Genomic DNA, 16,339 nt, shown 5'->3' with positions numbered 1-16,339 from the left:
AGGGGCCCCCACGCATGGCGAGGAACCTCCTACCCAGCTACCTGCCCCCCCTGCCAGGCTCCCCGTAATGCCGCCAGACCACGGGGGCAGGCCGGCTCCCAGCACCTGGTGACTGACAGGCGACCCAGGACATGGACCCCGGAGCTGTCTGCCGCCACCGGCACTGTGCGCCCCATGGCCGGGGGCCACGCTCAGGCTGCCGCTGTCCCGAGCACCCGGGGCCCACCTGGCCTGGGGGTCAGCGGGGGGAACCCCTGCTCGCTCCCTCAGGGGCCCAAACAGACACAGACACAGGTGCCAGGACTCACGGATACAGCCGGCCCGGCCTCCTCCCTCGCTGCCACCGAGTCTTCCGGGCCGGAGCCGCCTGCAGGACAGGCACGGCTGCTTTCCGAGACTGAGCCCCGTTTCCTTATGGATCAGTCCTGGACCATTCCCTCCCTCGCGAATCCTGCGCCGGCCCCGTATGCCGGTTGCGGTTCTGTGTTCCACCGCCCGCTGTCCCCCTGCACCCACGTTTCTGTTGTCCGTCGCTGGGTGGGGGGACGAGGCTTCCAACCTCGTCATGGCGCCCCCTTCTCCCTCTCCCCCCACATCTGCACTGCTGCCCCGAGGGGCTTATCTGTCCTGAGCGCCGTGTCCAGAGCCCCTACGGAGCCAGCGTGGGGTCTCCGGGCTGCCCTAGGACTGGGTCACGGTATTGGGGGGGGTCAGGGAGGGGCAGGAGGAAGGATGTGTTTCGTCGGTGCTCCACGGCCCCCTGGCTGAATCGCCCCTTCCTTGGGACCCCTCTGTGGGGCGACGTCCAGCTGTCTACAGATGGGCTTTGGGGCTCCACGCCGACCCCCCTCATTTGCATCGACAGAACTGCTTTGATGCCTGATACCTGGTCCCTTCGGCACCTCGTGGTCACCCAGGCTGGCGGCTTCTTCCCTGTCGGCTTTGTTGCTTCTCAGCTAGATGGCCGCTTGTTCGCCTTCAAGCCTTTAAGGCCCCAGACGCTGTATGTTTCGATAGCCGGGCACCGTCAGCTTTCTTCACCCCATTTTCTTGTGCACCCGTTTGTCTTCAGGGATCGCGTCGGGAAGGTGGGTATCAGAGCGCCAGGTTATTAGGTGTTCTTGTGTTTAGGGGGGCCTTGAGCCAGACTGCAAGCCTCTTAGGGGAGCCGAGCCTCGTGGTCCTACGCAAGGGCTGACCCTGCGCTTGGCTGCTCCGGGTGACCCCTGGGCCAGCGGGGTTCCTAAGCGAGCCCTGCTGTTGATCGTGAGCCGGGGTTCACAGATGGGCCTGCCCACGTGGTAACAGGGTGAACGGGCTTAGGATGGTTTCCCCCAACTGAGGAGGTTCCTTGTGCCAACCTGGCCCATAAACACACGTGGGGTTCATTGAAGGGAGGAGGGATCAATGGCTCAGTGAGCCTCGTCTTTCTAGTTCTCGGGTGTCTTGCTTTCTGATGGTCGGACCAGGGTGCAGCTGCCTTAGCCAGTTCCTGCTTCAGCTGGCAAGGCTCCCTTCCTGCACAGCACCCCGAGGAGAAAGGCTCCCTTCCTGCACAGCACCCCGAGGAGAAAGGCTCCCTTCCTGCACAGCACCCTGAGGAGAAAGGCTCCCTTCCTGCACAGCACCCCGAGGAGAAAGGCTCCCTTCCTGCACAGCACCCCGAGGAGAAAGGCTCACTTCCTGCACAGCACCCTGAGGAGAAGGGCTCACTTCCTGCACAGCACCCCAAGGGGAAAGGCTCCCTTCCTGCACAGCACCCCAAGGAGAAGGGCTCCCTTCCTGCACAGCACCCCGAGGAGAAAGGCTCACTTCCTGCACAGCACCCCGAGGAGAAAGGCTAGCTTCCTGCACAGCACCCCAAGGAGAAAGGCTCCCTTCCTGCACAGCACCCCGAAGAGAAAGGCTCCCTTCCTGCACAGCACCCCAAGGAGAAAGGCTCCCTTCCTGCACAGCACCCCGAGGAGAAAGGCTCCCTTCCTGCACAGCACCCCGAGGAGAAAGGCTCCCTTCCTGCACAGCACCCTGAGGAGAAAGGCTCCCTTCCTGCACAGCACCCCGAGGAGAAAGGCTCCCTTCCTGCACAGCACCCTGAGGAGAAAGGCTCCCTTCCTGCACAGCACCCCAAGGAGAAAGGCTCCCTTCCTGCACAGCACCCGAGGAGAAAGGCTCCCTTCCTGCACAGCACCCCAAGGAGAAAGGCTCCCTTCCTGCACAGCACCCCGAGGAGAAAGGCTCCCTTCCTGCACAGCACCCCGAGGAGAAAGGCTCCCTTCCTGCACAGCACCCCGAGGAGAAAGGCTCACTTCCTGCACAGCACCCCGAGGAGAAAGGCTCCCTTCCTGCACAGCACCCCGAGGAGCAGCCGCATGGAGCTGCCCCGATGCAGCCTGGGAGCTGGAGCCCCGTGTGGAGACCCTGCAGCGCTGAGACGCTGACACGTCACTGACTCGGCTTCCCTCCTGCGTCGGCGTCACTGTGTCTGTGAGACGGGGGGCTCTGTGGTCGGTGTCGTACATGTGGGTTCATGTGGGACTTATGGGCGTGGGCAGTGCTGGGCTGTTTCCTTGACGTGCATTTAACCTTCTTATAAAACTCTCTCTGATACACGAGTGTCTGTGGATCTGTTTCTCTAAACGACCCAGACGGACACCGTTCAGACCCAGCAGCCGGAGAAGACGAGGCGTCCTGCACAGGGGGCAGCCCGGGGACGGGGCAGCGCCGCCTGGTCCTGCAGGAGCCGTGAGTGGGAACCCACTGGATTCCGTACCAGGGCTCCCAGCATGTGAACATTCGTTTCACGGGGCCAGGCCAGTGCTGCCTGCCCCGCGGGTCACTCTGAGGCAGATGGGACTGGACGGCGGGGCTTGGGCTGGACGCTTCGAGACCAGCCACTGGAAGCGAAGTGGGTGCTGCGGCTGGGTGCCCCAGCCCTCCACCGCCCTCAGTGACCCCGGGCACCCCAGAACAGAACGCCGCCCGGTCCTGCGCCGGCTCCCAAGCCCGAGCCCCAGGCTGCAGCCGGCGTCCATCCATGTCCCCGAGGCCCTTCCTCTCTCGCCGGCCGTCCGCGTGGCCAGGCACGACTTCCTCCTCCAGGGCGTCCTGCGTCCAGACAACACGCCCAGAGGCGCTCTCGGCTGCACTTATCCCGGGACGGATCGGTGCGTCCTTCCGGCCGGCCGAGGGACTTTCCGTGTTGCTCCCCAGCACCCCCAGGGCTACACACGCCAACCTCACAACAGGGACACCCCAGCTTCCACTTTACTGAGCCGTCGTCGCCCGCCCACGGCTTTATTGGACCAAGGAACGGCCAGGCCGGTGAGAAGAGATGAGCCGGTCGGGGCCCCGGCAGCGCTGGGCGGGGAAACCGAGGCACATTTCCGGGGCACATGCAACGCAGGGCATGGTCCCCCAGCACCCCTCTCCTGTCCAGAGGGGCCGCTCAATGCCGGGGTGCTGGGTGGAGGTGCTTGTTAGGGGCCCCCCACGACGGAACGCCAAGGGCCCTCCCCTGTCAGCATCTGGGGGTGGCGGGGCGGTGTGGGGGGCGCAGACCAGCGAGCTGAGGTAGACGGTGTTCTCAGTGCGACTCGGGGCGCAGGGAGGCCCCGGCTCGGCGTCTGGCCCACAGGGAGGCGGGCAGCCAGGTGCGTCTGCGCAGAGGGTGCAGCCACATCGCGCGGACTCGGGGCGCAGGGAGGCCCCGGGTGGGCAGTGGCTGCTGAGCCAGGAGGATCGCCAGGCCTTTCCTCCTCGGCCCCCCCTGTGGGAACTGCCGGGTCACCGGGTCGCGTGGAGAACGGCAGGGAAAGCGGGTGGTCTGGGAAACACCCGTCGGAAGTTCCCCGGGCGCCTGAGCCCCGTGTGGGCGCCGTCTGCGGGGTGCTCTGCGCAGCCCGGGGCCCGAGGGGGCTGCCTGGTGCCGCCTGACCCACACTCCGCTGCTGTCCGAGGGTGGAGGCCTGTCCGCAGGGCGCCCCAGCCTGCCCTCACTCGTAGGGCGGCAGGCCGAACAGCTCCGGCTGGAAGTCCTTCAGCGAGCTCAGCACCACGGTGGCCTTCCGGGTCAAGGCCGGGTCCAGGTTGGCATCAGGCACCATGACCACCTGCATGCCGGCTGCCAGGGCCGCCTCCACCCCGTTGGGGGCATCTTCGAACACGAGGCACTGCGGGCGGGGGAAAGACGAGGCCGTCGGGTCAACGGACACCACCCGCGGCGACTGACCCCAGCCTCCGATGGGCCTGCCCGGCGGCCGGTCCAGGGGCGGTCAGCCTGCCCGGGAGCCGCTGCATCTCAGACACCCACTGTCCCTTCCCCGCTCAGAGGACTGGCCCCCCGCCCCCCGTGGGCTTCCGGGCGGGGAGTCCGCAGCCTCGTCCTTCTCCTGAGGCGCAGCGGGCGGCTCTGAGCTGCTGACCTCGCAGTGGGCGGCCCAGCTCAAGCCAGTAGGCCCCGGAGCCCCGCACAGAGGCTCCCCTTGCACCCCGGAGGGAGACTTGTCCCTAAACAGAAACTCAGCCCCGACCCAGGCCTCCAGCACTTGCCAACCAGCCACACGGTCAGTGGTCTGAACCCCAAAGCCTCTCCTCCAGAGAGAGACACCCCTTCATTTACTGCCTGTGGTTAATTAGCGCCTGTGAATAATTAGCGCCTGTGATTAATTAGTGCCTGTGATGAGCGACGGTCTCAGGAACCCGCAGGGTCCCCCGTCCTGCAGGGTCCACGTGAGTCCACGGGACAGCAACGAGGGGGCTAGCCCCCCCCCCCCGGGAGCTGGCATTGAGGGGAGGCAGCAGGGAGTCTGGTTTCGCGGGCGAGGCAAGGCCACTTGGGTCAGCGCCCGCGTTTCACCGTTTGCCCTCAAGCCTTCAGGTCCTCGTGCCGCCTCGCTCGGGGCCGTGGGTGTGAAGACCGATTCTCCTCGGCCCCGTGAGCCCTTTCCCGCTTGCTCCTCCGAGCCAGGCCGCGCCTCTGCCAGCAAAGCCGACGCCAGGCCTGCCCGCGGCTGAATCTCTCCCCAAAGCCCCGCAGGCACAGTCGCCCCGTCCCGGCCGCTGGGGCTCAGCAGAGACGGCACAGAACTGGGCACATCGGCCAGGAGCCCCTCTGCGTGCCTGGACGAGCCGGCCACGGCCTCGGGGAGGAGGCGGCCAGTGCTCCTGGGGGGCAGGGCCCCAAGCCACGGGGTCCAGCAGAAGTGCCCTGCCTGCCCGGCTCGGGCCGTGCACAGGGGCAAAGCCACTGCGGCTGAGCGGGGTCCTTCTCTGGAATCCCTCGGAAGAAAGGCCTGGCAGTCTCCCTGTGGATCCCTCGGGGCGCAGGTCTCAGGAGACCCGATTTCTGAGTCTGCCCTCCCTGACAAGGCCGGGCGAGCTGGCACCTGGCGGGCAGGTAGGGCCCGGTCTGCGGGGACTTGTGTTCCGTCCTCGCTGCTGGGCAGCTCGGAGCCCGGCCCCCAGGAAGGAGAGGGATGGGGGTGTTGCCAGGTCACACGGGGCCCTCTCCCCCCGTCTCAGTGCCCGGGGCTGCGCCCTGCCGTCTGAGCATGTCCTCGCCGTCCGAGGGGTACGTGGGGGTCCCCTGTGTGCAGAGAGGCGCAGAGGGACGTGGGCCCAGGCAGGGCCAGCCTCCGGCCAGGCCTCCACGCCGTCACACGCAGGCCTCTGCCCGAGAAGCTCTGAGCCCCCCTCGTCCCCCCACGACCCCCGCGCTCCGACAGCACTGACCTGGTCGGCACGGGGCGGCGGGGAGAACCTGCGGGCGCAGGCCAGGAAGATGTCGGGGCTGGGCTTGCCGCTGGGCACCTCGGGGTCGTCCCCCAGCACCACGTGGTGGAAGCGGCGGAAGAAGTCTCGGTGCCGGCTCGTCTTCGCCTCGAAGGAGGCCGTGCCGGAGCTGGTGGCCACGGCGCAGGGGATGCCGTGCTTCTGCAGGTGGCCGATGAGCCTGTCCACACCTGGGGGCCGGGGAGGGGTCAGGTGGGTCCCACAGGGGCAGCAGGGGCCTGGGGACGCGGGAGGGACAAGGAACCCCCCCCCCCCCAGGCTCCAAACGCCTAAGCCCGTCCGTCTGCGCAGACGTGAGGCCAGAGTGCGCCTAGTCGCCGGGGGGGGGAACCTGGACGTGTCCAGAGAGACCAGTCACCGGAGAAGGGCCTCGTGCTTGGTGATGCGGGGGGGGGCAGTGAGGGGCAGGAGAGCAGCGAGGGGCAGGAGGGCAGCGAGGGCGAGGGGCAGGAGGGCAGCGAGGGCAGGAGGGCAGCGATGGGCAGCGAGGGGCAAGAGGGCAGCGATGGGCAGGAGGGCAGCGAGGGCAGGAGGGCAGCGAGGGCGAGGGGCAGGAGGGCAGCGAGGGCAGGAGGGCAGCGATGGGCAGCGAGGGGCAAGAGGGCAGCGATGGGCAGGAGGGCAGCGAGGGCAGGAGGGCAGCGATGGGCAGCAGGGCAGCGATGGGCAGCGAGGGCAGGAGGGCAGCGATGGGCAGCGATGGGCAGGAGGGCAGCGATGGCAGGAGGGCAGCGAGGGCAGGAGGGCAGCGAGGGCAGGAGGGCAGCGAGGGCAGCGAGGGCAGGAGGGCAGCGAGGGCAGCGAGGGCAGGAGGGCCCTCAGGGAGACGGACAGACACTGGCTGCATCGCAGGGAGCGGGCAACTCCCCCCACAGCGCACGGCGGCAGCGTCCCCAAGTCCTGCCCGGGGTGCACCTGCGGGGGGGGGGGGGCGGCGCACCTGGCAGGAGGGCGGCCGTGGGGAACAGCTCCTTCAGCCTGGCCTGGCTCTCCTCCAGCAGCGCCTCCTTGGACACGGGCAGCCGCAGGACGTCGACGATAATCTGGGCCGCGTCCAGCGCCTTCTTGCCCATCACCAGGGACTTCACCTCCCAGGAGTACGTCTTCCCATAGCGGCCGCATATGTCCTGGAACACCACCGAGTACAGCCACTCCGTGTCTGCCGAGACAGGCGGGGGCGTCGGGCGAGCTCGGGGCCGCGCGGGAGGGGGCGCACCGTGGGCGGGGGCGGCTGGAAGCGGCCACGGTCCCCACGGTGGGCAAACCCACCTCTCCCCACGGCCGCCGGCTCCACCCTGAGTCCCAGCCCAGCTTCATCCCGAGGAGCGGCTGGGGGGCTGGAACCGCCCACGCCCACCCGCATCGCACTGGGGCGCCTCCGGGTGGCAGCAGCCAGAGCTCTGCGGGGACGCTCGACCCAGTGACCTCCATGCTGTCCAGGGCCGGGCCCTGCCCAGAGGCTGCAGGGAGAGCGACGACACGCAGTCCAGCTGTGCAGAGGTGCCCGTCGGAGGGGCTTGCCCGGCAGGTGGCAGAGGGCAGGGACGCGGGGGGTGTCCTGTCCCCACTGTAGCCCCCACCCCTGGCAGGTCCAGGGTGCCGTGGGGACCACGTCCTCCACCCCCACAGGCGCCACTCTGGCTGGCTCCTAATTACAGGGCCGCGAGACTCGATGGACGCTCGGGGGCGGTCAGGTGGCCTGGTCCCCTGGGGGACGGCCGGCCCACCCACAGGAGCAGAGAGCAGCTGGGTGCACAGGTAGGAAGCCGAGGGGTGTCAGGCCGCCGGAGGGCTGAGGTCCCACCTGGGGTGTGTGTGTGACGGGACACTGGCGTCCACGCAAGGGTGCAAACCCCTCACCCACCGGCCGCTGCAGAACCCCCCGCCCCAGGGCCTCGGCGGGCAGGGGAGACAGGCCGGGCTGGTAGCCGCGGCTTCCGGAGCGAGACCCCGTTTAAGTGGACATTGGCAAGTTTAAGGTCAGGCTCCGCCACTGTCCTTCACGGGGGTGCAGTGGGCTAGGGGTGGGCCTCGGGCCAGCAGACGGGTGGCCGGCGGTTCAGACCCACCAGCTGCCCTGTGGGAGGGAGCTGAGGCTGCTCCCAGCAAGACGCAAGTGGGGCGGAGGGGAGTCGGGGTGGGTGCGGGTCAGGGCTGGACGGGGCTGGGCAGCAGCGTGTCCCCAGGGCCACTGAGCAGAAGCGCCTGGTAGCGGCGGGGAGTCTGGGGGAATGGGTGTCTGGAGGCACCCAGAGGCGTGGCCACGGCGCAGGGCGGGCGGGGGAGCGGGCGGGCATCTGGGCGCACTGGAGGCCTCCTGACCGCAGGTCTGCGAGGTGCAGGCTGGCTATTTATAGCACCTGCATCCGGGGACGCAGCCCAAGGCTCCAGAGCCACCGAAACCAGCTCAGCACCGTGCTCCGTGCTAATGGGGGACGGCAGTGGCCGGGCCCAGCGTCTGTGGCCACCGGCCAGGCGGCAGGCCTTAGGCCAAGGTCCGCTAAAGGTTACGGAGATGGCCAGCCCGCCGTCCCGGCCGCCTGTCCCCTGTACCACGCGCCGTCCCTGCTCTCCCGAGCCCTGGACCAGGACCTCTTGCAGGTAACGTCCACTGCCAGTCCAGTGCTGGGCGGGCAGGCAGAGCCCCGGCCCTGGGCGCTGGCTGCTGCTGCTGCCGTGAACAGAGGCTGCCGGTGGGAGGGTGGGGTCAGGGGTCACTGGTGGCCCCGGCCTGTCCCTCCACAGAGAGCCCGGTGGCAGGGCAGGCTGTGCGCTGAGCTGCTCACGCCGTCCACGGTCCAAACCCACCCTCCGCTCCACGGGACTGTCGGGTCCCGCACAGGGCGCCCGTGTCGGAAGCTTGGAGGGGCAGTGCCACGGGCCCGCCTGTTCACGGGGTGGCCCTAGTGGGCACCACCCTGTTGGCCGGGCGTCTGGGCTCCACTCTCGTTCACACGGGGACCCCAGGACGCACACAGTCCCCACCCCCAGCACACCCCACGGCTGCCCTGCACCCCATCCCGCTCGACAGCGACACGAGGGCCACCGAGGGCAGGCCAGAGACCAGGCCCCTCAGCCCGGTGCCACGCAGTCTCCCGGCCCTGCGGCGGCGCCACGTGCAGGCCAGGACCCAGGTGCCGCCCTGGGGGACCCGTGCCAGCTGCAGGCGGGGCTGGCACCTGGGGAGACGAGCGCTCCCATCCACGGCGTCAGCTCCAGGCCCCACATCCTGCTGCCGCCTCTGCTCCAGCCCCAAGCACCTCAGTTGGCAGTTGAGCACCCCAGGGTGCCCGCCCCGCCCCCCTGCAGGCTTGTCTGAAAGTCCAAGTGGGGTGGAGGCTCTGTGTCCCCACCAGCGGGAGCAGGCACCTGGCAGGCAGGTTGTCAGCACCCAGGGGCAGCAGCAGCAGGTGGCCGGGCACCCTGGGCACCTCCCCCACCGCCCTTCCACAGCCCCCAGGTGCTGGCTGGTGGCTCCCGTCTCCCCAGGTGCCACTTTCACAGCCTCCATCAGGCCCTGCCAGGTGACAACAGGTCTAACGAGATGGGCAGAGACCTAGAGGGCAGGGGCCCAGGAAGAACAAGTCCAGCCTGCTGCTCGGGGCTGACCCACAGAGAGGACACGGCCCAACGGGGGGGGGGGGACCCTGCAGTCAGCGAGCTGGTGAAAGAGGGGCCAGAGTTCACCAGGTGCCCGGGAGCCTGCAGGTCACTGAGGTGAGGCGACTGCAGCAGACGGGGACGGGGGCCCCAGGGCTCTCTGGTGGGGGCCACCACCACAGACAGCACCCCACTGCTGACCTGGGCGCCCAGGTCTCTGGACAAGCCGCTCATTCAAGGCCAGTCTCCGCAGATTCTCCAGGGGCAGGGCGCCCACAGGTCACAGCAAGGTGGCCGGGAGTCGACTGGGTTGGGTAAGGGGTCAGTTTTGTTGGCGCCGTCGGGAAGTGGACCCTCAGTTCTGGAGCCTTCATGGGGCGCTGACAGACCGTGCCCCGAAATCTCTAGAAAAGGCCAGCACACGGCACGCAGGGACAGAGGCCGGGGGACCTGGGAGGAGGAGGGGCCGCGTGGACAGCGTGGGCACGGCCGCTCCATGACCTGGCCACAGGGACAGGAAGAGGGTGACCCCGGCGGACAGCCGCGCAGCCCTGGCCAGCGCAGGAGACGGACGAGGCTGCCAGTCCCCGTGAGGAGCCGGGAGACCCACGGGGCAGCTCTGCCCTGTCCTACAGGGTCGCCGTGAGCGGGCGCCCACCCCACGGCAGGCAGGGGGCTCCTCTGGTTTGGGTCAAAGGTTGGCCTGGCCGGGTGAGGGGGCACCCCGGGGTCTGCGGGAGAGGAAGAGGAGGAGGAGGAGGCCGAGGACGAGGTCGGGGCCTTCTCAGGGTCACGGCCTCCTACGCAGGCCGGGCTGTGTCCAGCCACCACAGGACGCCCATCGGCAGCTGGCCACAGAGTGGGCAGTGCTGGCTAAGACCCCCTGACCCCGTAGGCACCAAAAGCCCCGTAGGGGAGGGGTTCCCACAGCAGCCTGTGGAAAAACCATTCACTCCCCTCTCCCAGGAATGCTGGGAATTCCCTGTCCAGTATAAGGAATGGGGGCAGCTCTCAGGGGAGAGGCTGCAAGTTTGCATGAACCCCACTGACTCCTGCAGAGGACCCCCCTTCACCGCCTCCCTGGGGGCGGCCAGCCTCAGCTCCCCAAGGACAGGAGCACGGGACCTCAGGGCAGGTGAGGCGGAGCAAATACGTCCCGGCCACAGCGCAGGGGGCCTTTACTGAAGCTGGGGGGCCGTGCTGAAGTGCTGGTGAGACCCGTCTCTGCGCCGCCGGCCCCCAGCCTGCCGGACACCCCCTCCCCTCCGTACAAGCAGTCCTGCTCCCGGAAGCACGGGGCTCAGCGCGTGTCCAGGAAAAGCCGACCAGGAGATGTCACCAGGCTGGCGGACTGAGACACGGGGGGGACCCTCAGGGCAAAGGCCCCGTCACCTGTGGGTGTGGCCCGGGCTCCCCGCCCTGTCAGGGGGTGTCCTCCATTTCAGGCCCCCAGGGCAGCAGTGGCCCAAGGGCCAGGTCCAGAGAGAGGCTGAGCGGAGTGCAGGACGGGACCCGGGATCGCGGGGAGGTGGGCAGTGCCTCCTGGGGACCGCGGTGGACAGGCCAGGTCAGCATGGCAGCGAACAACGGCGGGCAGCCAGGCTGACCATCCGCTCACCACGCACCCAGCTCCCAGCCGGGAGCCAAAGACAGACAAGCAACTGGGGGGGGGGGGCACAGACGGCTGGCAGCGAGTCCACACACTGATGCTGGCCACACTGGGCACTGCCCATCCTCACGAGAAGGCCTCATCGTTCTCCGATGGAGCGGATGGGGGTTTCGAACCGCCGACCTTGCGGTGGGCGGACGCACGGGGGTGGGGATGCGGCCAGGCAGGGCAGCACTCCGTGGGGTGGGGGCTCCGGAGGTGGCAGCTGAGGGAAGCAGGCTGCCGGGCACACACCCGGTGTAACGGGCGTCGGAATCCCATTTCCGCTTCCCCAGAACCCCGTGTGAGCCACCGGCCGCAGCCTCTGCCACGTGCACCCCTGCGGATTTCAAGGGCTGCGCAGGAACTGGGGTACCAGGAAGTGGGTGCCGGAGGCTGACCGGGGTTTTGCAAAAACACAGCCGTGCCACCAAGCTTCCTCATTCCCCGCGCTGACGCAGCACCGGCAGCTGCCTCCCGGTCACTGTACTTCCAGGTGGAGGCCCCGGGGCCACACCGCCCACCGAACGGCCTGGGGAGGGGGTGTCTTCCAGCCAGACCAGCAGCTCAGCCCCACACCCCACCCACCGCCGGCCGGACGGTGCCAAGCACAGCTAGAACCGGGCAGAGTGGACCTGCCCCCCCCACCCCGCGGGTTCCAACCGCCACCCAATGCGCCACGGAGACTCCTAGTGACCAAGGTCGCTGCAGCCGAAGGCTGGAGGTTCGAATCCCCCCGGAGTGGAGCCTGCAGCCCCGAGAGGCCGCCCCCCACCCCCCACCCGGCACAGAGGCAGGGTCACCCCTACAAGGGCCCGGCTGCACGGGCGGCAGGGAGAACCAGGGCGGGACACTCGGAAGGTCAATCCCGGATTGCGGATGAGCCCTCTCCACTGGCGTGAGCCCCCCGACACCAGACAGCAGGCGGCCCCCTGACCTGTCCTTCCAGAGCCCTGGAGCCTGCTGACCAGGCCCCTCCTGCCCACCTGGGGAGGGCAGTTCCCGTCCACACGGCAGAGCTGGGAACCCAGGTGCTGCCGACACCAAGGAATTTCCACTGGCTGAGCTCAAAGGAAATGCCCCCATCATTCATTCATTCATTCGCTCATTCACTCGTGTTTCCGTGGCCACTCTCGGCGACGTGCCCATCCACTCAACGACCCGAGTCATCGTCCACTCAGTGGACGGACAGACGCACGGCCACCTTGCAGGACACGGGACGGGTCCCCACGGCGGGGGAGGGACATCCCTGCCCCCTCGCCCCCCCGCCAGGTGACCATCCACCCTGCTGGACACTCAGCCGCCTGACCGGCCGGCGCAGATCAGCCCGTCCCTTCTGTTTCTCACTCGGTCTCTTAGGAGGAGAAGCCGCCTCGGCTACAAGCCCAGGGCAGGTCCACCCTTTCCCGGAAGCCCTCGGCGCCGCAGACCCAGGTGTCCCAACCGTCCACTGCTGGGCTGCCAGCCCCAGGCCGGCGACCGAGGGAGGGTGCGGAGGGTCCCGGGCTGCAGCCCCGCCCGGGGGCTGCAGGTGCGTCCAGTGCAACCCGCCCCCTTCCCCACCGCACGTGCTGGCTGCCCAGCAGCCTTGGGAAGCTGACCGCTGCGTCCTCAGGGGTCACTGGGGTCACTGGCGTCAGAGGCAGCCCCAGGTCTTGCAAACGGGCGCTCTGGGGCGCCGGGTGCCTCTCAGGGTCACCTCTGCAAAGTGACCATGTCCTTGAGCCGCTGCCCACCGGCCGCTCCGCAGGAGGCACAACGGGGCGCGCGAGCCGCGGGGCTCAGGGACCCTCAGGAGGGGAGGGGTCCCCCTGGGGTCAGCAGTGACTCCAGGGCACTGAGTTTGGGGGATTTTCCCCGTGTTGTTCTTGGGCGGTTTCCCGCCGGCCGAGACCCGGGGGGTCCAGCAGGACTGGTCACTCTGGGGCCGCTGACCACTTGCTTTCCACTCAGGTCCAACCTGGGGGCTTCGAGGGGCAGGTGTGGGGGTGCGGGGGGCAGGGCCGTGGGCAGCGCGGGCAGCAGGGCCCGTGGGCAGCGCGGGGGCAGCGCGTGGGCAGCGCGTGGGCAGCGCGGGCAGCAGGGCCCGTGGACAGCGCGTGGGCAGGGCCGTGGGCAGCGCGGGCAGCAGGGCCCGTGGGCAGCGCGGGGGCAGCGCGTGGGCAGCGCGGGCAGCAGGGCCCGTGGACAGCGCGTGGACAGCGCGTGGGCAGCGCGTGGGCAGCGCGTGGGCAGCGCGTGGGCAGCAGGGCCCGTGGGCAGCGCGTGGGCAGCACGTGGACAGCGCGTGGGCAGCAGGGCCCGTGGGCAGCGCGTGGACAGCGCGTGGGCAGCGCGGCGGCTGCAGGGGTCCCGGGGGGGGGGGGGTCCCCGGGGAGCGACCCGGACGCGCGGCGGCCCCGCCCCGCCCCCCCTCCCCCCGCGCGCGGCGCCGGTCACCGGAAGCGGGTTCCGGGCCGCGGAGACGCCGCCGGCGGTCGCCTCAGGGAGCAGCCAGGGGCCCTCGGGCCGCGCCCCTGGGCCCGTCGGGGGGCGCGGGGTCCCCGCGACCCCTCCCCACGCGGCGCCGGCCGGCTACGCACCCAGCAGGAGGCCGTCCATGTCAAAGAGCAGGTGCGTGACGGGCCGCGGCGGGGTCGCGGGCGCCGCCATGGCGCCGCCGTCTCGGAGAGGTGGGGGCGGGGAGAGCCGCGCGCGCGCGCGCCCTTCTCGCGCCGCACTGCGCATGCGCGCGCGCCCCCGCCGCCTCGCCCTGCGCGTGCGCAGAGCCGCCGCCGCGCGTGCGCCGGGCCCCTTGGAGGCCGTCCTGCGCGTGCGCAGAGCCGCCGCCGCGCGTGCGCGCCGGGCCCCTTGGAGGCCGTCCTGCGCATGCGCAGAGCCGCCGCCCGGGCCCGCCCCCGGGAGGCTCCCGCGCATGCGCGCCCCGAACCACCTCCGCCCGTACCGGCGCCTGAAGGGCCGTTCTGCGCACGCGCGTCCCCGGGCTGCACCTCGACCTGGGCCCGGAGGTTGGGGGAGGGGCGGAGGTGGTCCGAGTGACGTCCCTGCAAGCCAGCAGGTGCACTGCGGGCAGGCGGGCCGCGTCACGTGGCCCCACATCCCGTGGGCTGGTCTCGGGGACCCTCGGCGGGCGTGGCGCATGCGCAGTGCGGCGGGAGGATGGCCTGGTACCCAAGGCCTGCATCTTGGCCTGCATCCCGGATGCCCGGGCGGGTGTGCTCTCCCTGCGCGCCCTGCTGCTGAAAGCTGAAATTAAGCGCCCCCAAAAGGACCCCGCAGCGCTCACCTTGGCCTTGTCTGGCCCTTCCTTCCGTCTGCATGCAACCAGGGAAACCCCTCGCCCCGCACCCCTATTCCCCCCCATCACTAGACTCAGAAATGCATCCTTTGCTCTGGGCCCATTCAGTGCTGACTCTGAGAGCGTCCGGGGAGGGGTTGCTGTCAGGTGTCGGGCTGCTAACTAGCCTTATCGCCCGCAAGGTCAAAGGTGGGGGGGGACCCAGCAGAGGCAGAGAGAGGCTTCCTGCTCCGTTCAGAGCTCCCCGTCCCACCAGGGCTGCTCTGACCCGGAGCCGACCCTGTGGTGTGTGTTTCAGCCTAGCAGCCTAGGCTTCTGGTGCCGCGAGGGGTTAAGCGCTTGGCCACCAGCCCAAGTTTGGCCGTAAGAGTCCACCCAGCAGCGTCGAAAAAGGCCTGTCAATTGGGGATGGGAGGCCGGCAGAAATCTCATGGGGGGACCGTTGGTGTGGCGTCGCCCGAGGATGGGCCCACGGCAGGAAAGCCGACCAGCAGCAGAGTGAGGACATGTTCCGACCCTTCAGAACTCGAAGGTGCCTCGTGGGGGACTCGGGGGACGTGGAATGGTGTCCACCAGAAACTCCTGGCTAGGGATGGAGTCAGGCCTGTCCATCACGTGGTGACCTGAGCACACGTCCTTGGTGGCGGGGCCTTCGATAGGAGAGTCAAGGGCTCTGGGAGCCGCCGCCGTGACCCTTCGCCTTCCTCCTGGCGAATCTCAGGGCTACATCTGCAAAGTGATCGTGGCTGGCACTGCGTCAGCGGCCGGGGCGGCCCTGTGTGGGACACCCCACCCTGAGAGCTGTCTGCCCCCCCGCTCCTGCTATGTGCCTCCTTCCACCCCCCACCCCGGACCCACCGGAGTCTGCACCCTCCCGGTTCACCCAGTTCTGCTTCTCGGTCCAGCATTCTGCATCACGTGAGTCTGAGGAGGGACGTACGGACTCCCGTGGGACTGACGGGCTGGAGTGGGACCGGGTTGGGGAGCCTTCTTTGTTCTCTTTCACTTGTTAATGAGCCATTTTATTGGGGGGGCTCTTAGACAAAGCTTGCATCGATCCGCCATCCAGTTGCATCCAGCACGCTTGTCCATAGGTTGCCGCCAACATTTCCAAAACCTTTTCTTCCTGCTTGAGTCCTTGGTATCAGCTCCTAGGTTGCCCCTCCCTCCCCGCTCCCCCCCAGTCAAGAATCCCTGATCAATCAGATATTACGACCGTTTTTTCGTGTCTTTAACTGTCGGTTGTCTTCCTTCACCCACCTTTTGGTCCGTCGATGGGCTCCGGGTGTCCACGCCAGCCCCCCTCAATTGCATTGATAGAATTGTTTGCTTTGGATCTTTGACACCTGATGCCGGATCCTGCCAACGCCTGCCGATCACACAGGCGGGTGAGCTGCTTCCACGTGGGCTTGGTTGCCCAAGGACCCCAGACTGTGTCTCTGGGTAGCCGGGCACCATCGGCGTTCTCCACCACATGGGCTTACGCACCCGCTGGTGTCGGGAACGTGCCCATCAGGGATGCCATGCCGGGTTAATGGAGCTGGGTCTTGCATTGAGGAGGCCTTGAGGGGAGGCCCACGGTGGACGCCTTCTTGACCCGCGAGCACGGTCTGCTGGACGCTGCTGTCGTTGGTTGGGGGCTCTCCGGTCGCTTCCGACTCACAGCGCCCCATGCACAGAGCGGTGGACACGCCTGCAGTCCTGCACCCTGCTCTCCCGCAGCCACGCCCACCCGCAGCCACGCCCATCCGCAGCCACGCCCACCCGCAACCACGTCGACCTAGTCACGCCCATCCGCAACCACGCCCACCCGCAGCCACGCCCACCCGCAACCACGTCGACCTACAGTCACGCCCATCCGCAACCACGACCGCCCGCAACCACGCCCACCCGCTGCCACGCCCACCTGCAACCATGTCAACCTACAGCCATGCCCACCCGCAGCACGTCCACTTGCAGCCACGCCCACTCGCAGCCACGCCCACCAGCGGACACGCCCACCT

The 16,339-nt window shown here is 68.9% G+C and overlaps 2 protein-coding genes across 2 annotated transcripts in view; one reads left to right on the top strand and one right to left on the bottom strand.

The window, feature by feature from the left end:
* Window positions 1-3,264: 3,264 nt before the first annotated feature.
* On the bottom strand, window positions 3,265-13,725 carry LOC142435538 (pseudouridine-5'-phosphatase-like). The gene is made up of 4 exons (XM_075539763.1): window positions 13,621-13,725; window positions 6,731-6,949; window positions 5,731-5,960; window positions 3,265-4,169 (listed from the first exon to the last, which is right to left on the bottom strand). Exons 1-4 carry the CDS (start codon window positions 13,688-13,690, stop codon window positions 3,993-3,995), a joined length of 696 nt encoding a protein of 231 aa, XP_075395878.1. The 5' UTR covers window positions 13,691-13,725; the 3' UTR covers window positions 3,265-3,992.
* The window catches only part of LOC142435537 (steryl-sulfatase-like), a 37,248-nt gene continuing 34,416 nt past the window's right edge, over window positions 13,508-16,339 (top strand). Inside the window, exon 1 of the mRNA XM_075539762.1 lies at window positions 13,508-13,651. Within this exon, the coding sequence (XP_075395877.1) occupies window positions 13,638-13,651 (14 nt within the window). The 5' untranslated portion in view covers window positions 13,508-13,637. The remainder of the gene's footprint in view (window positions 13,652-16,339) is intronic.

Source organism: Tenrec ecaudatus, chromosome Y (assembly GCF_050624435.1).
Source record: "Tenrec ecaudatus isolate mTenEca1 chromosome Y, mTenEca1.hap1, whole genome shotgun sequence".
Lineage (NCBI taxonomy): Eukaryota > Metazoa > Chordata > Mammalia > Afrosoricida > Tenrecidae > Tenrec > Tenrec ecaudatus.
Note: the sequence above shows the minus strand (reverse complement) of the source record. Positions and strands in the feature narration are given on the sequence as shown.

Coding starts and splice junctions, on each gene's coding strand:
- LOC142435538 (XM_075539763.1), bottom strand. CDS start 13,690: ATGGCGGCGCCCGCGACCCCGCCGCGGCCCGTCACGCACCTGCTCTTT. Junction 6,950..13,620: donor CATGGACGGCCTCCTGCTGG/GTGCGTAGCCGG, acceptor CTGTCTCGGCAG/ACACGGAGTGGCTGTACTCG. Junction 4,170..5,730: donor CGCCGCCCCGTGCCGACCAG/GTCAGTGCTGTC, acceptor CCCCGCCCGCAG/TGCCTCGTGTTCGAAGATGC.